Below are 23237 nucleotides of genomic sequence, written 5' to 3'. Positions count from 1 at the left end.
ATAATTTTATTAACCACCAACTAGTTTTTTTTTTTTAATTACTTTTTGTGAATGTTTTTTAAATTATAATTTTTTTTAAATATATATCACTCCTCTCTGTTTTTTAAGCGTCAGTAGGGTCAGTACGAAAGAAGCAGAGTCCCTCTTCATCCGATCGTTTCCCTCTCTCTTTCTCCCTCGCATTTCGTTGGGTTTTTTCGTGCAATGTAGTTCCTTCCTCCGCACTCGAGAAGAAGCCGGGAAGAATCGAAGAGTAATGGCCAAGTGTCACCGAAACGACGTCGGATCCGTCGTCCTAGACCGCCCCAACACCACCTCCTCCGGCCATTTCTGGCTCTGGTCGTCCTTCTCCGGCGCCTCATTCCGTCGGAAAATCTTCGACGCCGTCAGTTGCGGCCGCAGCTCCCGCTACCGCCACCGCGACGTTGACGACGAGGCCGCTCCGATCAGTCCCCCGACTCCTCCGGCCACCGGAGTCACCACCCTCAGATCAATCACAACCAAAACGACGACGACGCAGTCGCAGACGAATGTTAAAGAGGCGGAGAAGGCTGTGAAGCCGAAAGTGAAGTCCGAGAAGCTCTCGGATCTTCTGAACCTCGCGGAGTTTTCGGAAGCGGAAAACTACGCCGCGACGAAGAAGAAGGTGGAGGCGCTGGAGGAGCTGAAGCGCGTGGCGAAGGACCTGCAGGCGGACGACGACTCGGCGAAGAGGAAAGAGGCGGCGAGCAAGGTTAGATTGCTTGCCAAGGAAGACTCGGAAGCCAGAGCCACGCTCGCGATGCTCGGCGTCATTCCTCCGCTCGTCGCCTTGCTCGACTCCGACGACGCCGTTTCTCAGATCGCGTCGCTCTACGCTCTGCTCAATCTCGGGATCGGCAACGACGTGTGAGTTGACACAAACAGGATTAATTAGCTTAATTTTTATCTAATTTTGTTTTTTGTTAATTAATCGTCTTAATTTCTCTCCCTGATTGTTCTTCGTGCATGCAATTTCTGGTTTAATTAGCTAATTAATCAAGATTAATTACTTTTGTTTAATTCGTGTTTATGTTCTGTCATTTTCACGTCATCAAGTTTTATTCTCCGTCATTTTCAATGTTCTGTAGATTTTCACCTGTTTTTGCTTCTTAAACGAAATTATTTAATAACTATTCTGAATTGTTCTTATCTTGTTGCCGTTGATAGTACTTGCAGATTTGTGAAATGATGAACTGCTTTCTGCATAAGCGCTTCTGTTGGGGGTGCTTATCTATGAAAACATTGTAATTTTTAGAGCTGAAATCCAGGTGCTTCAGTGCTTTTGAAGAATCACTTAGCTGCTTCCCTGACTCATAACCGTTTTATGCTTTTCTTATTATCACAACCATTGGCTTCAGTGACTTGATTACTCTCTTCATTTCTATCAAACGTGAATAGAAGTGCTTCTAGTTGTAATAAAGCACTTTTAGGGCTCGTGTGAAGGTTCTTTTAATTGACCTAAGGTTCTTTTAGAAAAAATGTTTATTGGTTCCAAAAGTACTTGAATTGTGCTTCGTCTCAAGTCATTTTTCAAGATTTATTGGCATTTTTACTAAGGAGTGGTTCAAAAATATTTTCAACAGAAGTTTTTTTAGTTATTTTAAAAGCACTTTCAAACGAGTATAACTTTTTAAAGAAGCACTCCTAAATTTTCTACTTTGTTTGGTTATTTTCGCATCTGAATCGCGTTTAAGGACACATTGTTTGAATTGTTTCATTCAATTTTTTTTTTCTGATGTTGTAACTTGTAAGTTTATCAATGCTTTTTTGGACCACCCCTTTTCTTCAGGAACAAGGCTGCTATTCTCCAAGCAGGGGCAGTGCACAATATGCTGAAGCTAATTGAATCCCCAAATCCTCCAGACCCATCAGTTTCAGAAGCTATAATTGCGAATTTCCTCGGCTTAAGCGCGTTGGACTCAAATAAACCGATCATTGGAGCTTCGGGCGCCATACCCTTCTTGGTTAGAACCCTCAAGAATTCGGACAATGCAAGTAGCTGCCAAGCCAAGCAAGACGCCTTGAGAGCGCTGTATAATCTTTCAATCTTCCCATCCAATATTTCGTTCATATTGGAAACAGATTTGATCCCGTTTTTCTTGAATTCGCTCGGAGACATGGAAGTGAGCGAAAGAATCCTTGCAATTCTAAGCAACGTGGTGTCTGTTCCCGAAGGCCGAAAGGCAATTAGCAGTGTGAAGGATGCATTTCCAATTTTGGTTGATGCATTGAACTGGAATGACTCGCCGGGGTGCCAAGAGAAGGCATCATACATTCTGATGATAATGGCACACAAGGCGTTTGGGGATAGGCAAGCCATGATCGAGGCAGGGATGGTTTCGGCATTGCTCGAATTGACGCTTTTGGGGAGTACATTGGCGCAGAAGAGAGCCTCAAGGATCTTGGAGTGTTTGAGAGTAGATAAAGGAAAGCAGGTTTCGCAGAGCTTCAGCGGGAGGAGTATGGGGGCAGCTGTCTCCGCTCCCATTTGTGGGTCTTCATCGTCTTCTTCAAACCTGAATGTGGGTTCCAAGGAGTGTATGGAGGACGAGGAGGACACGATGAGTGAGGAGAAGAAAGCCGTGAAGCAATTAATCCAACAGAGTTTGCAAGACAACATGAGAAGGATCGTGAAGCGGGCGAATTTGCCGCAAGATTTCGTCCCGTCAGATCATTTCAAGTCGCTCACCTCGAGTTCAACCTCGAAAAGCTTGCCGTTTTGAGGGAATTAGAGCTGCCAATGAAGATCTAGAGATTGAAGGTGAAGAATTTGTGAAGTTAGTAGTCTTGTGTTCTTACTTCAATTCCAACTTCTGGTCTGTTGTAGCTTTTGTTAGTGTATGTATTTGTTCAAATCTATATAGTGCTTGTAATTATAATCCGAATAAAACAAACTTCGATAAGATTGTCTGATCTGTTAATCTATCCGATAATTCAATATTAATCATAAAAAACGTGTATTGACACGTTATCAACTATCAACTTGTCTTCCATAATGCCGATATTCTCGATACTTCAATTACGCAACTGTCAATAATGTGTCCGTATCCTTGCAGCGAAAGGTTTATGTAGCAAGAAATCATGGGATTTGACTCAAGTTTTTCCCGTAAGATGATGCGATCACTTTCAATAGAGATTTTTCTCAGTGGCAAAGAACGGAAAATGAGAAAATACAAGGGGTTATTTGGTCATAAAACATTTTTCCCTGAGCGTCCCCGCAATCATGAGGCCAGTTTTCAACTCAGACTCACAGTACAGTTTTGTCCAACCAGTTGGACCCACCCAAAAAATAAAATTTGCTAATTTCACAATTAGATCCATTCAAAATTTCTATGGCGAAGATTCGGACCATTCATTCAAGAGAGAATCAAAAGAGAAAAAATGATTCGGACCATTCATGCAAGAGAGAATCTCTAAAGATCGGATTGTCCAAGTTTTAGGTTTGGTAGAGTTGGCCAGTAAAATAGGTTAATGACATTGTAATGTTGAAGTTAAATGTTTCAAATTTCTCGGTCCGCGAGATCTAATCTTAAGTGAATTACTGATGGAAGGGTTGTCGGCCATTTCTAATGCATATGATATAGTGACTATTCAGGACCTTTCTTTGGGAATTAACTTCGCTGCTGAATATTTCAGCAAGAATTCCTGCTTACACTAAATCTCGGATGAATACGTGTTCAAGTTTTATTAAAAAAATAAAAATTTGAACACGTGTCCATCCAAGATATCTCCTGCTGAAATTTCAGCAGGGAAGTCTTGCTCTCTATGAGCATTTGGGAATCTTTCCCTTGTTGTTTTTTGTAATTTAGGTCTGGAAAAAAATGAATTTATTACATAATTTGCAGTAAGGATAATGTGGATTATTAATGTTAAGCATCTCCTTCACTTCTCTCGTTAGTTTAATACTGTATTAATTACCTTCTTAATTATGTATGCTTTGACGTTGTTTACTGGTTTTTCTATTTAACAATTTATTTACAGATCTAAAGAGAAGAACGTGATCGACAGCTGTTCGTCATTAACGGAAACCATCGAGTATTCGTGCTCAACTGATTTACATGTAAGAAGTTAAGTATTTTTTTCACATAATTTTCATGGCGGTGGAGAGATTTTTTAAGATGTCTAGAACACGAGGCGGTATTCAATATGTTATTATAAAATTGGTGATAAATTTTTTTTTTCTAAATACTCATCTACTTGTATAATAACATATAACATATACATCCATATTTTTCGGTATACTAAAAAACCTCTCATTTTGGAATTCACCTTGGTATCTTTTGCTTTGTCCTTGAGTAACTTTCCATTTTTAACCACTGTCCTTACTTTCCATTTTTTACCAGTGTCCTTTGTAAATGTGCAAAATTTGGTTGGCCCATTGATCGAAAGATGCAGTAAATTTGATTTTATGATTTACTTTTAGAGTAATGATATTTATATTATGTTTTTGTATCATATTTTCATACCATTTTAGGAGGCATTTGATGTGGACAACCACATCATTTGAATTAATTAGATTTTTAAATTTAGTTCATTATTTAATAAACTAATAATTAAGAAAAACTAGTTAATTAAATGATGATTGTGGTATACGATGAGTTTTTCTCCTTCCTTTCCTTGGGTTTTGCAAATTTTTTAAATAATGTGGCTGTTCACATTAGATGTCATCTAAGGTGGTATATAAATGTGGTATAAAAACATGGTATGAATAACATTACTTTTACTTTGATCCATAGAGTATTTTTCTAGAGAAGTGTTATTGGCACTCTAAAAATCTCATTCTACACTCATCACAAGTGTATTTTTGTTTTCAATATAAAAAGTTTGGAGTGTAGAATGAGATTTTTGAAGTGCTAATAACAATTTCATTTTTCTAACTCAATTAAAAACACATGGGAGCAACTTGCGTGAAACACGCTTCAGCACTATGTGTATGTGACATTCCCAATTTAAAAGTGTTATGTCAACAGAGAGAACCGTGCATGGCGCAAAAAAACGCACACATAATATTGTATTGTTGGACTAAAATGTGCATGTATATATTTAGTTTTTTAAATATAAACGATATTCTACTTCGAGTCCATGTTAAGAAACAGAAGGCAAGTTTGAAGAGGAAGACCATAACCATTAAGACAACTCACCGCTCGTAGTCCACTAATATTTATTTAGTACAAATGTATTTATTAACGTAGAAGTGGGTAGGTTGAGCACTAGGGCCTCTGCAGCTTCTGGATTGACCAGCACAGTATTTGGTGTGATTTGAATTGTTTATAAATGAACACACAAACTGCAAATGCATGAAGGTGCTTTCCGGTGAAGGTAGGTCAAGATTTTAAATGCCATTACGTTTCTAGGCAATAAGAACCGTTTCTTTACCAAAACAACTTCACAGGAACTCAAGGAGGATCCCCTTCGGATCTGTTTGTGAGAATTCTAAGGACCCTCCAATCACATCTATTCATTATACATCGTATATCGTACGGTTAAAAATCATTGTAAATTTTTTATTTAAAATTAAATAAAAATTGTACTTGACAAAAACTGATCTCACGAAGTACGATTAATGGATGTGATTGGAGGGTCACCGGGATCCTCACAAAGAGAATCCAACGAGAATCCTCTCTCACAGGAACTGATCTAAAAATAGGGTTTTGTTATTAATTAATTGGTATTTAAGTGTGTAAGTTGCATCCTCCCATGATAAGTGCAACTGATTTTTGGGTATGCCAAATTTTAATATAATATGATAATTGTTTGCCATTTTATTATTGGACAATTCCTTTGGCCAAAATCTAATTATTTTTAAAATCAAATTCAAGTCCCAAAACATTTTTTTTCTCAATTTTTTATTCTTTTAGCTCATATTGTGTAGCCTAAAAGTGTCATGAAATAAAATATTCATCATTCATCTTTATGGAATTTACTTTTTAGATAAAATTTAATTAATAGGAAACTGTTATTAGCATTTTAAAATTTTTATTTCACAATCTTCATTAGTGTTTTTCTTTCTTTCCAAGTATAGAAAGTTTGAAATGCAAAATAAGATTTTTGGAGTACCAATAACAATTTCTAAATAATATTAATTACAATATATATATATATATATAATTATACCTAATGTAATTATATAATATTGGTTACATATGTTATACTAGCGTTGATGGTTTTGGATATCGTTACGATACTGAAAATGTATAATGTGGTACAAATACTATGTCACTACAAATTGTTGCAAAATTACAATACAAATTTGGTATGATACGGTTAGTAATTTAATTGGTATAGTAATTTAGTAAAAAATTAAACCCCTACGTGGAGCCGTGAAGGGACCCTTTCTACTTTCAAATGCGGGGAATTTTCAACATTTAATTCCAACCATCCAACTAATCAAATTTAAGTATAATGCTGGGCCAACCAAATTTTTACGAAATTTGAAAATCATATGATGTGTCACTAATGGAAAATAAAAACGTTAATCAACACCTAAATGATAATTCAATCGTTAACAACCACGTCATATGATTTATAAAATTTGATCCAAATAGTTAGTCGAATTAGCTTTACTCCAAAGCTAAACTTTTTAATATGCCTCCCGCCAATAATTGGCCAATATTTTAGTTGGGAAATCTCTTTTGAATGTGTAAGTGGTGGAGGGAGTAGTTTTAGTCACTATCCACCATTATTTTCCTTTCCAATGAGTACACTTCTAGTTTGATGTTAATTCCATCGTTTGTCGAAAACTTCGATAGAGCCGCATGGTTAGTTCAGCTTTTATTTTGGTGTGGGATCGGCAGGGCCAAAGGCCCAAAACACACGTGGTTCATATTTTTTATGGAAGGTGTCCTACAATTAACGTGATTAAGAAGCTAACTCAAAGTTTTTCTCAGTAGCAAATTTGGTAAGACCAAAATACAAATGATCTATGTCACCTCTATCCGAAATTTTCTCATGTCACATCATGTTTTTCCATTCTATAACAACGACAAGATTACTATGTAACTTTATAACTCGGTTGGTTAGAAACATTCACTCGTAAAAGGCCACGTGTTCGGTTCACCCGCCCTCCGAACTGTTACCATCGTTCATGTAAATGAAGTGAGTGAGGACCACCAGCACATGTAAAACGTTAGCCCTACACATGGAAAAGGACGGTGGCAATGAGAGCTATGGATGGGTTTACAACAAGAAGGTAACTCCTGAGGTTACTTGATGCATAAGCTTTTTCCTCTTTCTGTGGAGTTCTTTGTAACTTTGACTTGGTTGGGAAAGTTCATAAAACAGGGGGAATCTATGAGTTGTAAAAAGGCACCGTATTAACGTGTCGCTTCAACAATGACTAAAAACGCTTTCAGATAGCCAACAACGTTATAAGAACATTTAGCAGAAAAAACTAAAAACGACTTGTGAATTGTAAAAGCAGTAAGCGGTTTTTAGTGCTTTAAACACCTACCTAGTACTTTACCAGAAAACACTTAAAATCTTTGATAAATACAATGAGTGATCAATCAAGGTAGTGATTTTCGTACTCTTCTTTTGTCCCCATGCATTGCTTCATGTTTTTTAAATTTCTAGTATAATCAACGCACAAACACGCCGAAAAATGCAAATGGGGAAGAAAAGTACCCAAAAAAATGACTAATGTTCTGCTTATTTTGCAGCAGTTGGAACAATGGAAAGAACAGCTCGAATTATTTGATTACTAAAGCAGTATAACACAAATACAGGGATTTATGAGTAAAACAGTATTAACGATAAAAGGTAACAGATGGTAAATCTTAAAACATATTTGCTTCATTAGAACATCCTACTACAACTGTTATGGGACCAGGTACCAGGTACCAGCTACCAAAAATTCCAAAACCCGTGTACCTGTTTTCATGGAGTTATTCGTCCTAAATGACCAACTTCTACTTAGTTTCGGTGACTGGAAGGTACACGCCTTCTGATGCCAACCAAACGCTGTCAGCGCGTTTATCTTTCACACCACAAACCTGCATCATGGCAAATGGATTGTATTAGCACAACTTTAATAATAAATCCAGGCATAAAGTTCAGCCGACACATTTCCAGACAACACAAATAAAATCGTCTACAACTGCCTTAGATAGATATGACAATTGTATTTAAAATATTCTTTCTTGCACATTTTAACATTCAGAAAGATTGTCACTAATAACTTTCAAGAAGATGAGTGACGCAATCGTTTATGCTTAAGTTGAGACCCAGATTCATATTTCCATTAAACTACAGAACTTTGTATAATTGCGTGATGATGAATACAAAATACCACCAGAAGATTTCATTACCAACCGTAAGTTAATCCTCGTCAGGACATCTAACTATCAAGTTTAGGATATAATTAGTAATCAGCACCATTATCAACAATTCAAGCTCAATATACAAATGAAACAAGCGAAACAAGTTAACAACATATTTGTAATTTCATTCTCATTTTCGTAGATATGTGGTTGAGTTTAAGTTATCTCACCTCCTGCTGTCCCCCAGCTATGCGGGTGTACTTCTTGTCATGACTATGTAGATAAGCACCTGTGTCAATATGCTGCAGTCGAACCCTCTGATCTTGCTTCCAGGTCTTCCCACTCCCTTCAATTGTCAGCCTACAAAATACCATACCAACACAATGCATCAGAAACACTGATGAGTGATGACCAAGACAGGCAAACTTTTTACGAACATTTCAATTTGCCACTCACCTCCAGTGATCACCGGTATCAGATTCATTTTCTCCCCCAAAGCAGCTCACCTACACCCACATCAACTTATACAAGTCATTAAACCTAGTAACAATCCCAACCTCGTTTATAATCGGACGGAAAGAGATTAAACAGTCTACAAATGATACTCAAAAACTCCATAGACAAATCAAGTCACAAACTTTATGCCATTTGACGCGTCACCCCAATTCGTAGTTACAAACGAAAAAGTAATCAAAAATACAACCACACACAAAATTTGGTAAGAAAAAGAAAGACTTTCCAAACCTCTTGGTTGCCAGTAATGGGGGATGCATGCAAGTGGCTGTGCAGCCATTTCCTAGTCTTCATGTGCTGCAACCTGATGATTGTCCCACTCGGAATGCTATCGCCTTGCTTGGCAGATGTTTCCAGCTCAGGTTTAACAATCTGCAAAAAACCCAGTTCAATATCACCACCAAATACACAGAGACTGCGAGAGAGAGAATAAATCGACATACCCAGTAGCTATTAGCGTCGTCGACATTGGGAAAACCAGTGACAGACTGCTGACCGCTACCAGAGCCATACGGCACGTCGTGTGAATGCAAGCGAAACTTGGTCTTCTCGTGCCTCAGCTTCAATAAGGTGCCGTACGTGACCTGCCCAGATCCCATTTCATAGTATCAAAATCTCCAAACAAAACAAATAAAAAATCTAACCGGAAATGGGCGGCGGAGACGAACCTCAACGCCCTCGGCGGTGGAAGCGGTGGCTGCGTAGCCAGTGTCCAGATCCAGGTTGTAGATGAGGAACACAGCTAAGCAGAAGAAGCCGATCGCCATAGCGAAGAGTAATCCTATGAACCAGTTCTGTTGCCAGAAGGGGAAGTCAGGCTCCGAAGCCCGGCTGGGTATGATGACTCGCCCCACGACCCGACGCGGCTCGGCGGACGACGACGGCGTGGAAGAATTGGAGGGTTTTCTTCGCGTCAAACTCGGCGAGCCTGAAGACGCCACCGTGAGACTTCCCTGAAAAGGGAATTCGAATTCTTGATTTGGAAAATGCGAATTTTGGGATTTCGGGGTTTCGATCTGTCACCGCAACTCTCTCTCTCTCTCTCTCTCTCTCTCTCTCTCTGTCTCTCACTCTCGTCGTCTGTGATTTGTTAATGTGTCTGTTTTTCTGCACGGCGGGCATTGCCACTGTGACATGTATTCGGCGAATGGGAGGTTCACACGTGGACGTTTGAATGACATGGAAGCTTGTTAGTGGACGTATCGTGTAAAACCACGTTGCGGCCCAAATACTTCTAGCCAGAGTTGAAAGATTGGGCTGAGCTTTGTTGTTAATGGACTGGGTACGATTCAAGCCCATTATCTTTGGTACTCACTAGCCCGTAGCCGGCATTTTTCCCGGGGAGTATTTTTTTTACTTTTCTTTTTATTTATTTTAAATTTTCTGCACCTCCTCTTACCTTTTAGGCTTTGATTTATTTATTTATTATTTTTTTTTTTAACGGCTGTGTTAGAGCTAAAAAAATATAATGGGTAAATGAGTTTGAAATTGATTTATGTGTAACACGTAAAAACCAAATTACATCAAAGAGTTTAAATTCATTTATCTTTAAACTCGAGGTGTTGCGTTGGTATCCCTCCACCCAAAATTTATATGCAAGATTATAAAGGTTACATGATTGGTGACTTGTTGCGATGTAACAAAATATCCAATAGATTCTAATTAAATTGATGAACAATACTCAGGCGCTCTTGATTAACATTAAAAAAAAATTGAATTAATTTTCCAATTCTATAAATAAAATTTTCTTAATAATACTTTTGGTAATAAAAGTTTCCATAATTGATAGATATATAAGTATATAGAACGACCTCCCTCTCTCCCTAATTACACATGATTTTTTATTATTCATCCCTTTTTCCCGCTCAAAATTTGAAACCTTTATCTTTACTTAGAAATTAGAAATTTAGAATTTGGCTAATATTTGTATCCTTTCTATCTCTGGAACAGGGGATAAAGTTATTCCAACCTGGGAATCGGGGAGATCTCGTGATCATAGTTGTTCATTGTACATCTCGTGATCACAAGATCCCCAGGATAAGGATCCGGCTAGAATCATTTTCCCCCCATATATGATCTAGTTTTACATCTTAGCGCTCAACTAATAAATAGAGATTGAGCTTCGCGTCGGAATGAGAATCTCACATGGTGATGACATCATGATTGTTCCAATGATATATTCAATCAAGACAAGGGTAAAAAAGTGGCAATTGTTATATTTTATTTTAAATTAGTCTAATTAATGAGAAAAGGAGATTCGAACTCGAATGAACAGCATGGAGCATATTCACTCTAACTAATGCAGCTAGCCTTCTGCGTGATGCAAATTTCGATCACAAACATTTAGGACTATGATATTTGTAAGAAATTTACTTTAATACGACGATATTAAGTGAGTTAGAGAATTCGAATCGAAGACCCTCAATACAACCATAAACACTCTTAACCACTTTTTTTTTTTTTTTTTGACTTACACATCTCATTGCAAAAACAGTTCGACGAATATAATATAATATATTTCAAATGTCGATTCTTTTTTTATCCACTTACCATAAACTTAGAAAATTCTTTCGTTTTCAATAATTTATTCACTTGAGCAAAAATAAAAAAAGGTCTTCCCAAGAAAAAGGAAGAGCAGCATCAAATCCTACGGTCCAAGGACGCCAGGTGGTCCCCACAGGAAAGATTCAAAGGCGGATTTGAAATCCGAAATTGAACTCGAATTCACAATCCCGCGGATTCCGAAAGTAAAAATAAAAACCAGAGGGATCCATCGCTCCACGATATTTTATTTTTTAATTGCAAAAAAATAAAATTCGAATAACTCTCTCTCTCTCTCTCTCTCTCTAAAACGAAAACCCTAACTTTCTCTCTCCAAACAATTTTTCCGATTTCTCTCTCTTCGATTCGTGTGGTTCTGGGCCTTCAATGGTGTGAGATTAGGGCTAGAGCTGCGAGATTGTCAAGGATCTAGAGCAAAGAAACAGGAGAGGGGAGGAAAATGGCGTTGGCAGAGAAAGAGCTCGAGGCACAGCTTACGGAAGCTGGGAATCAGCTCTTGGAACCTCCGTCTTCCGTCGACGACCTCCTTGATGTTCTCGACGTAAGCCCTGATTCCTCTAACAATTTTTGGGTTTTCTTCTTCTCTTCGTATTCTGAAGTATTTGCGTCTCAGTTGCTTTCCTTCCGTGGGTTTTGTTTATTAAACTGAGTACTGTGTGATTATTTGTAAATTTAGTGAAATGGGAATTCAATGTTATTGTTCTGAAACCTTCTGATGTGGGATTCAAGTGGGTTTTAACATTTCCATTTCTTTTCTTATGATTTGTGCTAATTTTTTTCCGCTATTTAAATCCTGGGCTGCATGTTCATGTGTTTGGTATTGCTTGGATTAAGCGTAGATTGGGGCAATACTTTCATATGCCATGCAGGAAGTTCTAGCTAGCTTTTCAAAGCTGGAATTTTGTGTTTTAATGAGGTTGAGGGCGAGGGGTTTGAGTCTCTAGCTCACTTTCCTTTTGAGCTTCTTAGCTACGAGATTCGTTATTAATTATCTCTCACTGTGCGGATAGCATGCGGGGTTAAGTCATTAATGACTGAGCTTGAGGAGAAAGACAACGATGCATATCTGCGTTGGTTTATAAATGGTATTCTGCATTTAACAATTACCAAGTAAGCTATAATTTGTTAGAATGACAAAGGGTTTTAGGTGTTTTAAGGTTGGTCTTTATCATATACAGCAAAGGAAGTTAAAATGATCTCCTGATATGTATATGAAGGTAAGTTATTAATGTTCACCATGACTAATAATTCAAATTGAAGGATGACATTTCAAGTTCAATTATGTTTCATTAATGCTTTTGAAGCTGGACATTTAGGAGAGAGGAAAGCCATTTCATATGTGGTTTTTGTTCCCTGCTTGCTCAAGCAGGGATTTAGAAGGAGTAATGGAAAGATTTTTGGTTGCTTTGAATTACTTTTTCCTAAAAAGGATGGCATTACATTTTCCTAAAAAGGTTTTCCTTACTTTTCATTTCTACCTTACGTCATGAAATTAAGTTTATGCTTGGCGTGTGTGCGCACACACGCATTAAATTTGTTATTTGTACCTTTCCTTAAACAAGGGCATTTATTTATTTTATTTTAAAGTTTGTTACTGTTGCATGTTTTCTCTCCGGTTAATGTAGTTTTTTAATAAACTCACCGGCCATGTTCATTTCTTCTCCTTCTGGTTTCTGATCTAGCTAATTCAAATTTGTCTACACAGTTTTGGCATAGATTGAATTGTAAAATTCTTCTTGCACCAGTGTGTTGTTCTTTCCCCTAATATTGTATTGTTCTTTCCTTAATATTGTATTGTTCTTTCCCTAATATTGTATTGTTCTTTTCGTGGTGATATATTAGAGAGTTGAGAATTGTCTATCGAAGGTAGAACAGTCACCTACAAAGTCAATGCAAACTGCGCTTTCTCCATCACAGAATGCATTGGTTGCTGAGGAACTTTTCAGGCATCCAAATCCCGATGTCAAAGTTGGTGTTGCAGCTTGCATCAGTGAGATAACAAGAATAACTGCACCTGATGCACCTTATGATGATGAGCAAATGAAGGTAACTGGGATTTAGATCACTAAACTGATTATTTATTTGTAGAGTCTGCTCATGTTACATTTAGAAAAAATTCATTAAACCTTCTAAATTTTATGCATGCAGGAAGTCTTTCATCTTATTGTATCTTCCTTTGAAAATCTACATGACAAGTCTAGCCGATCATACGCAAAGAGGGCTTCGATTCTTGAAACTGTTGCGAAGGTCAGATCGTGTGTGGTGATGTTGGATCTTGAATGTGATGCATTGATCGTTGAAATGTTCCAGCATTTCCTTAAGGCAATAAGGTACAAAGTCATAAGTAGAGTTGGAGTCACCACTTTATGTGTGTATAGACTGTAGATACTATATTTATTATTTGTTTCCACTTGTGGAGTAAAACTTGCCAGCTGATATGTTCTAGAAAACGCAACATTATATATTTGTGTTTTTATATATTCCAGGGACTATCACCCAGAGAATGTTTTCTCATCCATGGAGACTATTATGACTCTTGTTCTAGAAGAAAGTGAAGAAGTTTCTGCTGAGCTACTATCTCCCTTATTAGCTAGTGTGAAAAACGACAATGAGGTGAATAATTGTTTTTGATTGACCATTAGTACTTTCTACATCCTGTTTTATTTGTCAACTTACTAACCATTTATTTCTTTGCAGGATATTCTACCAATTGGACGAAAGTTGGGGGAGAGAGTACTTGAAAGCTGTGCCACTAAACTTAAGGATTACCTGGTAGAAGAAGTAAAAAGCTTGGGCATTGTTTTTGATGATTATAGTAAAGTTGTAGCCTCGATCTGCCAAGAGGCAAGTGATGATGCTGAACAGAATGAAGGCTGTGATGCTGATGGAAATGTGGTAAGATGTTCGTAGTTGCAAGGTTAAGACATTTTATACGCATTTCGTTTGTTCATAATGATAATTGTGTAAAACTTCATAGTTTTCTGTTTCCTCAACAAGGTTATCTTTTTGATCCCTGATCCACTCTCTCATTCCTTAACTTGTTCAAAAACATTGGTGTTTATAAATTTGTTTTTTCATTTTCTTCTCTGGGGGGTGGGTGTTGGTCTGGTTACTTTGGTTGTTCTTTCATCCACAGTCAAACAGCCCGTAGTTGGCTGGTGATAACGTTACATTGATTTGTCTTTGTGAACCAAGTCAGCAACTTGGGATTCCTCTCCTCTGCTGTACAACTTGTATTAACTTTTGCTACTGCAGGCTGCCGAGGAGAAGTCAGCAATTAGAGAATCTTCCGATGAGGCAGCCCAGGTGAGTTTCTTCTGTCAATTTCTTCCTTTTTTTCTATCTATTTTATGTACTTTATGCTTCTATTAGGCAGAAATTATATTTGATTGAAGTGGGTTATTTCACAAGTTCTCTTTGTCTTTGCAGGTAGATAAAGAAAAGGCAGAAGCGCCAGTTTCTCCTGAACGAATTGATCCCGCTGTTGACAGATCTTCAAAGTTAGTTGTGAACAATGGTAATGCAGAGACTGGCGAAGATGATTCTGTAGCTGAGTCGAATGCCTTGAAGAAGGAAGAGGAGGGCGACAATACTGAGGATCAGAAAGATCCAAATGCATCAAGCAATGGTGAACCTGATAGTTTGGAGACTGAGAAAGCTGCTGATGCAGAACAAATTCCAGAAAAAGCTACCAAAGAAGGAGCAGGGAATTCTGATTTGTCAACAAAATCAACACAACCTTCAGAAAATTGTCAAGCTGATAATGAGGAAGATACTGAGACACAGCCAGAACATAAGAGTAAAACAGAAGATGTTCCCAGCTCACCTCATGAGGATCCTTCTGTGGAGGCAGTTGTGCAATCGGAGAATGAGAAAGTATCTGATATTAACCTCTCTTCAAAGCTATTGGAAAAGGAACCTGCTGGTGTTGCTTCTCCATCCCCAAGTGAGAGCCTTCCTGATGTAAGTCGCTCCAAAAAGGCTGGAAGGAATAAGAAGAAAGATAGTTCTAATAAGGGGGCTGCACCATTTGCAGATGATGAACACCAAAAGGTTACTGATGGAACCAGTGATTCAGAATTAAAACCAAGTAGACGCTCTGGGAAACAGGTGTCTGCTGGGGTTTCTAATGAGAATAAAAGTCCAACTGTGGTGGAGACATCTAGAAAGGAAAGTGCCACCACAAGCGATTCAGAGGCAAAACTGAAGTCAGCTAAGAAGGTAGATGGGAGCACTAAAACTAGCGATGGGTCTCCTATAAAGCAAGCAGTAGATAAGAGAAAGCGGGGTCGTGGAAAAGTTACTCCGGCAAAGGCTGCAACAAAATCTTCAGCTAAGGATGATGACAAAGTACTTTCCTATTGGCCTTTCAGCTATTCCTTGGACACTGCCAATCGTTTTTATTGTTAAATACAGTTTTAATAAAATTACTGTTGTTATTTAGGAGATGGTGTCAACACCAAAGTCAGCCCCAAAATTAACTAAGGAAGAATCTCCCCTGGAGGAGACCCCTAAGACCAATTCAAAGAGGAAGCGTGCTTCAGGAAAAGAGAAGGTATGTATGCTTTGGTCTATGCTACAATTTGTATGTTTTGTTAAAAGAATTGTGTGCTTTCCCCTTGATATTAAGGTTTACTGTTTATGAACGCTAGTGCATATGGCATTCACCTTTTTGCAAGATTTTGGAATATTATTGTTAGTTTTGTTCATTGTGTAGTAGTGGACTTAGGGTGATCATATATCTATGATTATGCCTTATCTTATATTACTGTTTTCTTCCTATTTAGGAATCTGGTGACAAAGATCATGGTGAGGAGATGGTTGGATCAAAGATTAAAGTTTGGTGGCCAAAAGATCGTACGTAAGTACTGACCTTGCGTTCAGTATTTCCTCAATATATTTCTTGCAATGCTGCAGGAGTCTACACGTGAATGTTTGGATTTCTTAGTTTGGTTGTTTTATATATCTAAAATTATTTGGCTTCAAGTTTGCATTTAAAAAAATAGTAACTATGTTGCACTATCTGTGTGATTCTACACAACTTAAGTTGCACTATGATTTTGCAATACATGCATCATTCTTCATCTAAACTTGTGTTACCTAGGTGTCTGTTGATAAGTGTAGCATCTTTCTGGAAGCCTTTTAGGGTGTTTGGAAGTTGGCACATATTTTAGAGTCTTAAGTTGTGCGGTAGAGATGTTCTGCCCTTTTAGCAACTTGTGATGACTTCAGCCTTCGTTTCCTTTTATTCTCTTCTATTTTCATTTTCTAGGGGGAGTGGGAATACATGATATCCTGCTAAAGTTTCATTTTAAAATTGGGTTGTTAAAACTACTGCTAGAACTTTTGAATTTTTCCAGAACTATTTATTTTTATTTTTATAGAACTAGATTAAGGAATTTGTTTATGGTTGTAAAACTTGAATTTTTAGTTTGTCGTTTAATGTTTTATTGACAATTTTACAGGTTTTATGAAGGTGTTGTCGCATACTTTGATTCTGCTAAAAAGAAGCATAAGGTGAGATGCCAACTGTGGAAGTCCCCATCCTTATTTTGTACACCTTATTCATTTATGTTTAATCAAATTAATTGCTAAAAAGGATCATCGGTTTTCTGTTACATTTTATTTTGTTTAAAATGAAACTTTATTTACTTAAATTCTTTGTACTTGGTCCATTCTTTCGTAGGTATCATATACTGATGGTGATGTTGAAACACTAAATCTTAAAAAAGAGAGGTGGGAGTTTGTAGCAGATGACCCTGACTCGGATGAGGTAAAGTCGCTCTCATTCTTTTGCTACATTAAAGCATTCATTACTCAATTTTTGTGCTGAGACATTTCTGTTGACAGGAGCAAGGTACTGATCAATTGAGTCATGATGCTTCTTCTGACGTGTACGTACTATTTACCTTTGATGTGTACATTACATATACGACTTTAACATTAGTCTGTAAACTAGTTTCTGGATTATTGTCTGCATCATGCTGTAGGTTGAATGTCATATCCAGATTATGTTATCACATCTTTGTATCCTACTGAATTTCTGATGATTGTCACCCCTCGTGTACTTAGTTTGTAACATCTCATGGACTTGTCTTGAATTTTTTTTCTATTTGATGATTAATCATTGTTTAGGATTTAACATAAAATCCGCAATACTGGAGTTTTCATTTCCTGGAGTGGTCTGTAAAGTTTTGCTTCAATTATTTTGCATATTTGTTTTTTTAGAGTTGTGATCATATCCTCTTTAATGTTTTGCTGTGCAACCAGGCCTTTGAAGAAGAAAGTGAAAAAAACTCCTGATGACTCGACTAAGAAGGAAAAGATGGATACTTCGCCCAAATCGTGAGTGCGATTTTTGTTACTTAAAAGTTGATGCCATTATATCTGTAGTTTTCTAAATTCAAGTCAAATCTTATAGGGGTGGAGGAGCTTCCTCCAGCAAATCAAAAGGTGCTACAGCTAAATTTGATCGCAAATTAAAAGAAGGCAGTAAAGCTGATAGCAAATCCAAAGGTGGTTCTGGAAAATCAGATGACGAACGTATTGGAAAATTAAAGGATCACACTCCAAAAAGTAGTGGTAAATCGGTTGATGTTGCTCAGAAGACATCCAGTAAATCGAAGAACAATGATACCCATACACCTAAAAGCACCAAATCCAAGGAAGATGACAGCACCGCACAAAAAGCACAAAAAGCTTCCAAGTCCAAGCAAGACACACAGAAGACTGGGAAGTCAAATCAGAGCACATTAAAGACTGCCTCCGTTTCCAAGGGTAAATCGTCTGCTAGCAGCGGGAAAGCAAACGCCAACGGTACGGGCAAGGCAAAAGCTGCTTCGAAACCGACTAAAGAAGATGAGGATATGAAGGAAGCCTCAAGTGATTCTGAGAAAGCGCCAGAAAGCACACCAAAGGGGAAGTCCCCAACTTTAGCCAAGGTACTTGCAAGTGAGACCAAGTCTGGTAAGAAGCGGCGAAGAGGAAGCAAAAGTTAATCGTCTAGTCTCGCCTGTGACCGTGACCGTGCCCGTGATTTAGTTTTTCCATCATTATTGGAATGATTCCCAGATTTGTGGCTAGAATTGTTATATTTGCGTTCGATAGCCTAGCGTATGTTGGTTTGTAGGGGTAACGTAGTTTTCTGTTTATGTCGATGTTCTAGACGGAATTAATGGCTGACGGTAGAGAAACTTTCGAGCTAGTTCCATTTCATCTTCCTCTACTGACCGTCTCATCTTTTAATCGCTTTTTTAAGCTTCCGTTGGCGAGCTCCGGCCTCCGGTGCTGCTCAGAGTTTAATGTTGGTCTGAGATTTTGTGGTTATATTTGTAAATTATGATGGCCAATCCATTTCGCCTAATAGTATTCGTCGGAAGTTGGTTCAGGCAGAGTTTCTGCATTTTTTCACTTTAAAGTTTGAATCTGCTGTGCATGGAGTATATATATCTTCTTACCGTAGATATTCTTAAGTTCAGGTGCCCGTACAAGGATTTACATGTAGCGTTCTGTGCCAATAAAATAAATGAGTTTTTGTCCTCATGTCTTTGTTTTATTAACATGAGAAACAACATTGGTGATGTATCGGTGTCATGTAAGTTCTTCCGTACAGAAAGTGGGATGCGGTGCTTTTTGTGCGGTTAGACTACAAGCAGTTTTGGACGCCCGCATATAAGAATTTCTTCCTTCTTTCTTATTGGACTGCATCTGAATTTCATTGCATAATGAAGGGCGTTACAATATGCAAATCAAAGCGAAAGGATGAACGAGTTTGGGCCTCTAACGGTCGCATCTAATTCAGATATTGCAAGTTGGAATTTTCATGTTGTAAATAAAATCGAAACATTTTTTAAGGAGATTTTAACGAAAAATCATATTTTTACACTAAAAAGTCATTTATGATACTATTCACTTTACTCTTTATTTTGTTCTTATCGTTAAAACTCAAAATTTTCAAATCATTTTCATTAGTTTTTTTTTTTAAGGGAAACAAACGGGTGGTTTTAGAGAGATTACTTATTTAAATTATATGACGTGGTTGTTGACAATTAGATTATTACTTAAGTGTTGATTTATGTTATTAATGTCACATCATATGGTTTACAAATTTAGCATAAAAAGTTGGTTTATCTAGCATTCGAAACGAGTCTAACCATCTTTTGATCTCATCCAATTTATATAACTAGCATATGCCTCACAGTGAGTGAAAATATTTTTTTATTTATGTTTTAAAATGGAAGGAGGGAGGGAGAAAAAGTGGAACGTGGAAGTGGGGAGAGAAGTTTTTATTTTCATTTTTTAATTTTCAAATTAGAAGGTGTTAGAATCACCTTTGGGTAAAAATTAAAATAAATAAAAAAATGTAAAATGTAGTTTGTGTAAATTTACTTTGCGGCCCATAATTTTATTTGTGGTAGAAAAATAAATTGTTTTTTGGAAAAATTAGTTTCTGGTCATTAGTTTCTAATGTTCATTGACTAAAACCTTATCATGTTTTAGATTTTAATCAAAGTCCCTAGCATTAATATATTAATGAATTACATGTAAGTTACATAATTTTTATAAAAAAAAAAAATTAGTAGTTGATTTAGAGTTTTAATATTCACACCCTTATTTAACTCCTAATTAATTTTCAATTCAAACATTTCCCAAATAAAAAAAATAAAATTAGAATAAGTTTGTACCCATTAAATTTTTATAAAAAAATTTTAATTTTTTAATCTTATATGTATCAATTCTTTAATTTACCAATTTGTTAAAAATGTACCATTTTTTAATTTAAAATGTACCCATTTTTATATAAAATTTCATTCAATCTTTTCTCTAATCTATTTTTTAAACTTATATGGGTATATTCTATTTCGTTGATTTGAGAATGTATCCATGTAAAGTTTAATAGAAGAAATTTAATAATGTTATTAAGGTTTTTTTTTTTTTTTTTTTTTTTTTTTTGTGCTTTTGAAAAATGTACCCATGCTTTGGTACAATAATTTTTTGGTTAGTTTTGATGAATGTATCCATGTACACACACACACACACACACACACACACACACACAATATATTGGAGAGTAGAATTCATCTTTAATATTTTTAATCCCATAAAATATGAGTTTTATTTAAAATCTCATTAATATAAATAACAACAAATTTCTTTTTAATTTGAAAATATAATAACCTACATAGAGATACATTATTACATTAATGTTAGGGACTTCGATCAAAAACTAAAAACCACAAAGGTTTCAGTCAAAGAACATTGGTAGTCAGGGACCGCATCCAAAGTGTCCCTTGTTTTTTTCACTCTCTTTAGTTGACAAAGAGAATTTTATTAATATATAGTTTAGATAATTAAGGATTTTGACCTTTCATGCTCCACTCGACAAAACCCAAAAAAAAAAAAACAAGAGAGATTTTTTTTTTTTTTTTGTCAAATGATATTAGATTAGATATTAGGAGTCACCGACGAGATTCGAATTCATGGTATCATGTAAGGGCTCAACCTTTTTCACAACTGTAGTAAAGGTAACTTGCAAAACAAGAGAGAAATTGACTCTAGTATTTTGTTTGGGCTTTTGCTTATTCCTCTTTTGTGCCATCGTAGCAAGTTCAGACTCCATCTTCTCATATAAGCCCCCATGTCAAGTTGCCATACTATTTGCCTACTTTATCAAAGTTTATGCCACTCGCACGTTTACTTTCTCTATGTACAAAGGTCAAATATTCATGTTTAGGTCACTCAATTCTTTCATGTAATAATATGCATATTGGGAGCAAATTTGCTCTTAAGATTGAGAATATATTCTCGTGTTCATGGAACTTGATTTCTTCATATGTTAACTAATGTGTTGAGAGAAAATTAGCACTTCAATCAGGAGTATATCCCCTTGTATTTAGTACTGAGACAAAATCAGCTCTTTGGAGTTTATACCCTTGTCCTTGTGTTCATATGTTAACACTTAAGTATTGGGAGAAAATCTGCTGAGCCAAATTGTCCATGAGATTGATATAACCTTTCACTTTGGTCATTGAGATTTAAAATTGATAGAAGTGGTTCCTAAGTTTGTTCACCGATAATCATTTCGGTCATTTAAATATTCTCAACTTTTTAACGGATATTTTTTACATAAGGACCAAAATGACAGATGTAGACAAATTCAAGGACCAAATTTATTGATCTTAAATATCACGGACCAAAATTAGGAATTATTCCAATTTAAGGGACCATTTTAGCTAAAAAAAACTTATATTCTTTTATGTTTTCTCTTTAGTTTCTTCATATGCTAACTTACGTATTAAGAAAAAAAAAATCTGCTATTCAATAAAGAATATATCCCTTTGTGTTTATGTCATTGGTTTCTTCATATTTTGAATGCTCGACTCCTACTTGAGAAATTATTGATTGGAAAGGCCTTATAGCTTCAGTGTGCATTGTAACGATATCCCCACCATGCGCACAACATCTACTGGTCATCTATTTGTCCCCCACTTAAGGTAGTTGTTTTTGGGAAATTAGTAGCTTGCAAATTGTTGGCGCTTGTGGAAACTTATATTCTCAAGTCCCTTTCGCCAGATGCTGTGTATTTCTGGCTCTCTTATCCCTGCACCTGACAATTTTGGCCAAATGTTACTGCAAAGGTGCAATGTATATGGGAAAATGATACTCGTCCGATCATTTTCCTAAGGATCTTAGGAATCTTGTGATCGTAACCATTCATTTTACATCGTGCAGTTAAAAATCATTTTAAATTTTAAATTTAAAATTAAATATAAATGGTACTTAACGATAATTGACCGCACGATGTACGAAGAACGATCACGATCACGGAATCCCTATGAAAAGAATTCATTGAGGATAATTTTCCATGTATCTGTTTACCAAAAAAAAAAAAGAAAAAAAAAGGTGCAATGTATCTTTAAAGAAAGGGCCACAAAACACTTAAAGAGAATGTTCATGTGGCAAAAGTGACTTTCCTTTTGTCATCTAGTCAAATCTTTATGTTCTTTAATTCAAAAAACAACTTGTATATGTCACGAGTACACCGTCAATATAACTTCTCATGAAACTGGTAGGGTCTTTACAAACACTGTATACCGATAGACTTTCTACAGACACTGTATTCATCTAGCCCTAGTTTCAACCACCAAAATAGCTCACACACAAATGAATCTTAAAATATATCCAAAACCTTATTGGCTTATATGTTTTCCCAACTAATTTCCTTTCCAAAATATGAATACTAGCATGAGCGTTCGCACTAATGTAAAAAGCGCAATAATGATAACCCTAGTTATGTTCAATCTTAGCATGCAGATGGGATACTTTGCATTTCTACGCATGGGTACAGGATTGGCATGTATCACACAATTGACAATATGAGGAGTAGATCAATTTCTTATAAGTTGTTACATGATTTGATCTCTCATCGATGTGAGATTTTGTCCTCACATTCTCACACGCCCCTCAAGTGAGGCGAATTTTCAAGTCTAATGCGTGGACAATACAAATTGGGTGACGTGGAGCACGTGTTGTTAGACAAATAAGGAATATGGTTGGAGTCCTTGTGTAATTGTATATAATATTATTATTGGAAGAATAAGCCGTCCTACAGCCGTCAAGCCGTCCTACAGCCGTCCTACCTTGTCCTACCTACACACTAGCCATCCTACAGCCGTCAAGCCGTCCTACAGCCGTCCTACCTTGTCCTACCTACACACTAGGACGGCTACCTTGTCCTCTACAGCCGTCCTACCTTGTCCTACCTACACACTAGGACGGCTACCTTGTCCTACCTACACATTTGTATCATGTATATATATCCTTGTAATCTTGTAGAGAAAAATTAATGAGAAAAAGCATTCTCTTCCATATTTTTCACAAAGC

At 36.6% G+C, this 23237-nt stretch overlaps 3 protein-coding genes across 3 annotated transcripts; 2 read left to right on the top strand and 1 right to left on the bottom strand.

The window, feature by feature from the left end:
• The first annotated feature begins 119 nt into the window (after positions 1–119).
• Positions 120–2924, top strand: LOC137717413 (U-box domain-containing protein 7-like). The gene is made up of 2 exons (XM_068456779.1): positions 120–888; positions 1811–2924. The coding sequence occupies exons 1-2, from the start codon at positions 257–259 to the stop codon at positions 2742–2744; spliced, it is 1566 nt and encodes a 521-aa protein (XP_068312880.1). The 5' UTR covers positions 120–256; the 3' UTR covers positions 2745–2924.
• A 4769-nt stretch (positions 2925–7693) lies between these two features.
• LOC137716746 (stromal cell-derived factor 2-like protein) lies at positions 7694–9838 on the bottom strand. Its single transcript, XM_068456123.1, has 6 exons — positions 9461–9838; positions 9236–9376; positions 9024–9164; positions 8736–8785; positions 8510–8639; positions 7694–8012 (listed from the first exon to the last, which is right to left on the bottom strand). Exons 1-6 carry the CDS (start codon positions 9557–9559, stop codon positions 7929–7931), a joined length of 645 nt encoding a protein of 214 aa, XP_068312224.1. The 5' UTR covers positions 9560–9838; the 3' UTR covers positions 7694–7928.
• Positions 9839–11601: 1763 nt separating this feature from the next.
• On the top strand, positions 11602–18579 carry LOC137716745 (sister chromatid cohesion protein PDS5 homolog C-like). The gene is made up of 14 exons (XM_068456122.1): positions 11602–11895; positions 13197–13400; positions 13503–13684; positions 13841–13967; positions 14052–14249; positions 14610–14660; positions 14784–15704; positions 15799–15909; positions 16142–16215; positions 16820–16871; positions 17041–17127; positions 17205–17248; positions 17625–17699; positions 17776–18579. Exons 1-14 carry the CDS (start codon positions 11794–11796, stop codon positions 18350–18352), a joined length of 2805 nt encoding a protein of 934 aa, XP_068312223.1. The 5' UTR covers positions 11602–11793; the 3' UTR covers positions 18353–18579.
• Positions 18580–23237: the final 4658 nt, after the last annotated feature.

Source organism: Pyrus communis, chromosome 15 (assembly GCF_963583255.1).
Source record: "Pyrus communis chromosome 15, drPyrComm1.1, whole genome shotgun sequence".
NCBI classification, from domain to species: Eukaryota; Viridiplantae; Streptophyta; class Magnoliopsida; order Rosales; family Rosaceae; genus Pyrus; species Pyrus communis.
The sequence above is the reverse complement of the archived record's forward strand: the minus strand, read 5'-3'. Positions and strand labels throughout refer to the sequence as shown.

Bases quoted from the DNA above. Each gene is read 5' to 3' on its own strand.
- LOC137716745 (XM_068456122.1), top strand. From the start codon at position 11,794: ATGGCGTTGGCAGAGAAAGAGCTCGAGGCACAGCTTACGGAAGCTGGG. The intron at 13,968-14,051 runs GTGAATAATTGT...ATTTCTTTGCAG, and splicing joins GTGTGAAAAACGACAATGAG to GATATTCTACCAATTGGACG. The intron at 16,872-17,040 runs GTGAGATGCCAA...ATTCTTTCGTAG, and splicing joins CTGCTAAAAAGAAGCATAAG to GTATCATATACTGATGGTGA.
- LOC137717413 (XM_068456779.1), top strand. From the start codon at position 257: ATGGCCAAGTGTCACCGAAACGACGTCGGATCCGTCGTCCTAGACCGC. The intron at 889-1,810 runs GTGAGTTGACAC...CCTTTTCTTCAG, and splicing joins CTCGGGATCGGCAACGACGT to GAACAAGGCTGCTATTCTCC.
- LOC137716746 (XM_068456123.1), bottom strand. From the start codon at position 9,559: ATGGCGATCGGCTTCTTCTGCTTAGCTGTGTTCCTCATCTACAACCTG. The intron at 8,640-8,735 runs GTGAGTGGCAAA...GGTATTTTGTAG, and splicing joins GATACCGGTGATCACTGGAG to GCTGACAATTGAAGGGAGTG. The intron at 8,013-8,509 runs GTGAGATAACTT...GCCATGATGCAG, and splicing joins TAGCTGGGGGACAGCAGGAG to GTTTGTGGTGTGAAAGATAA.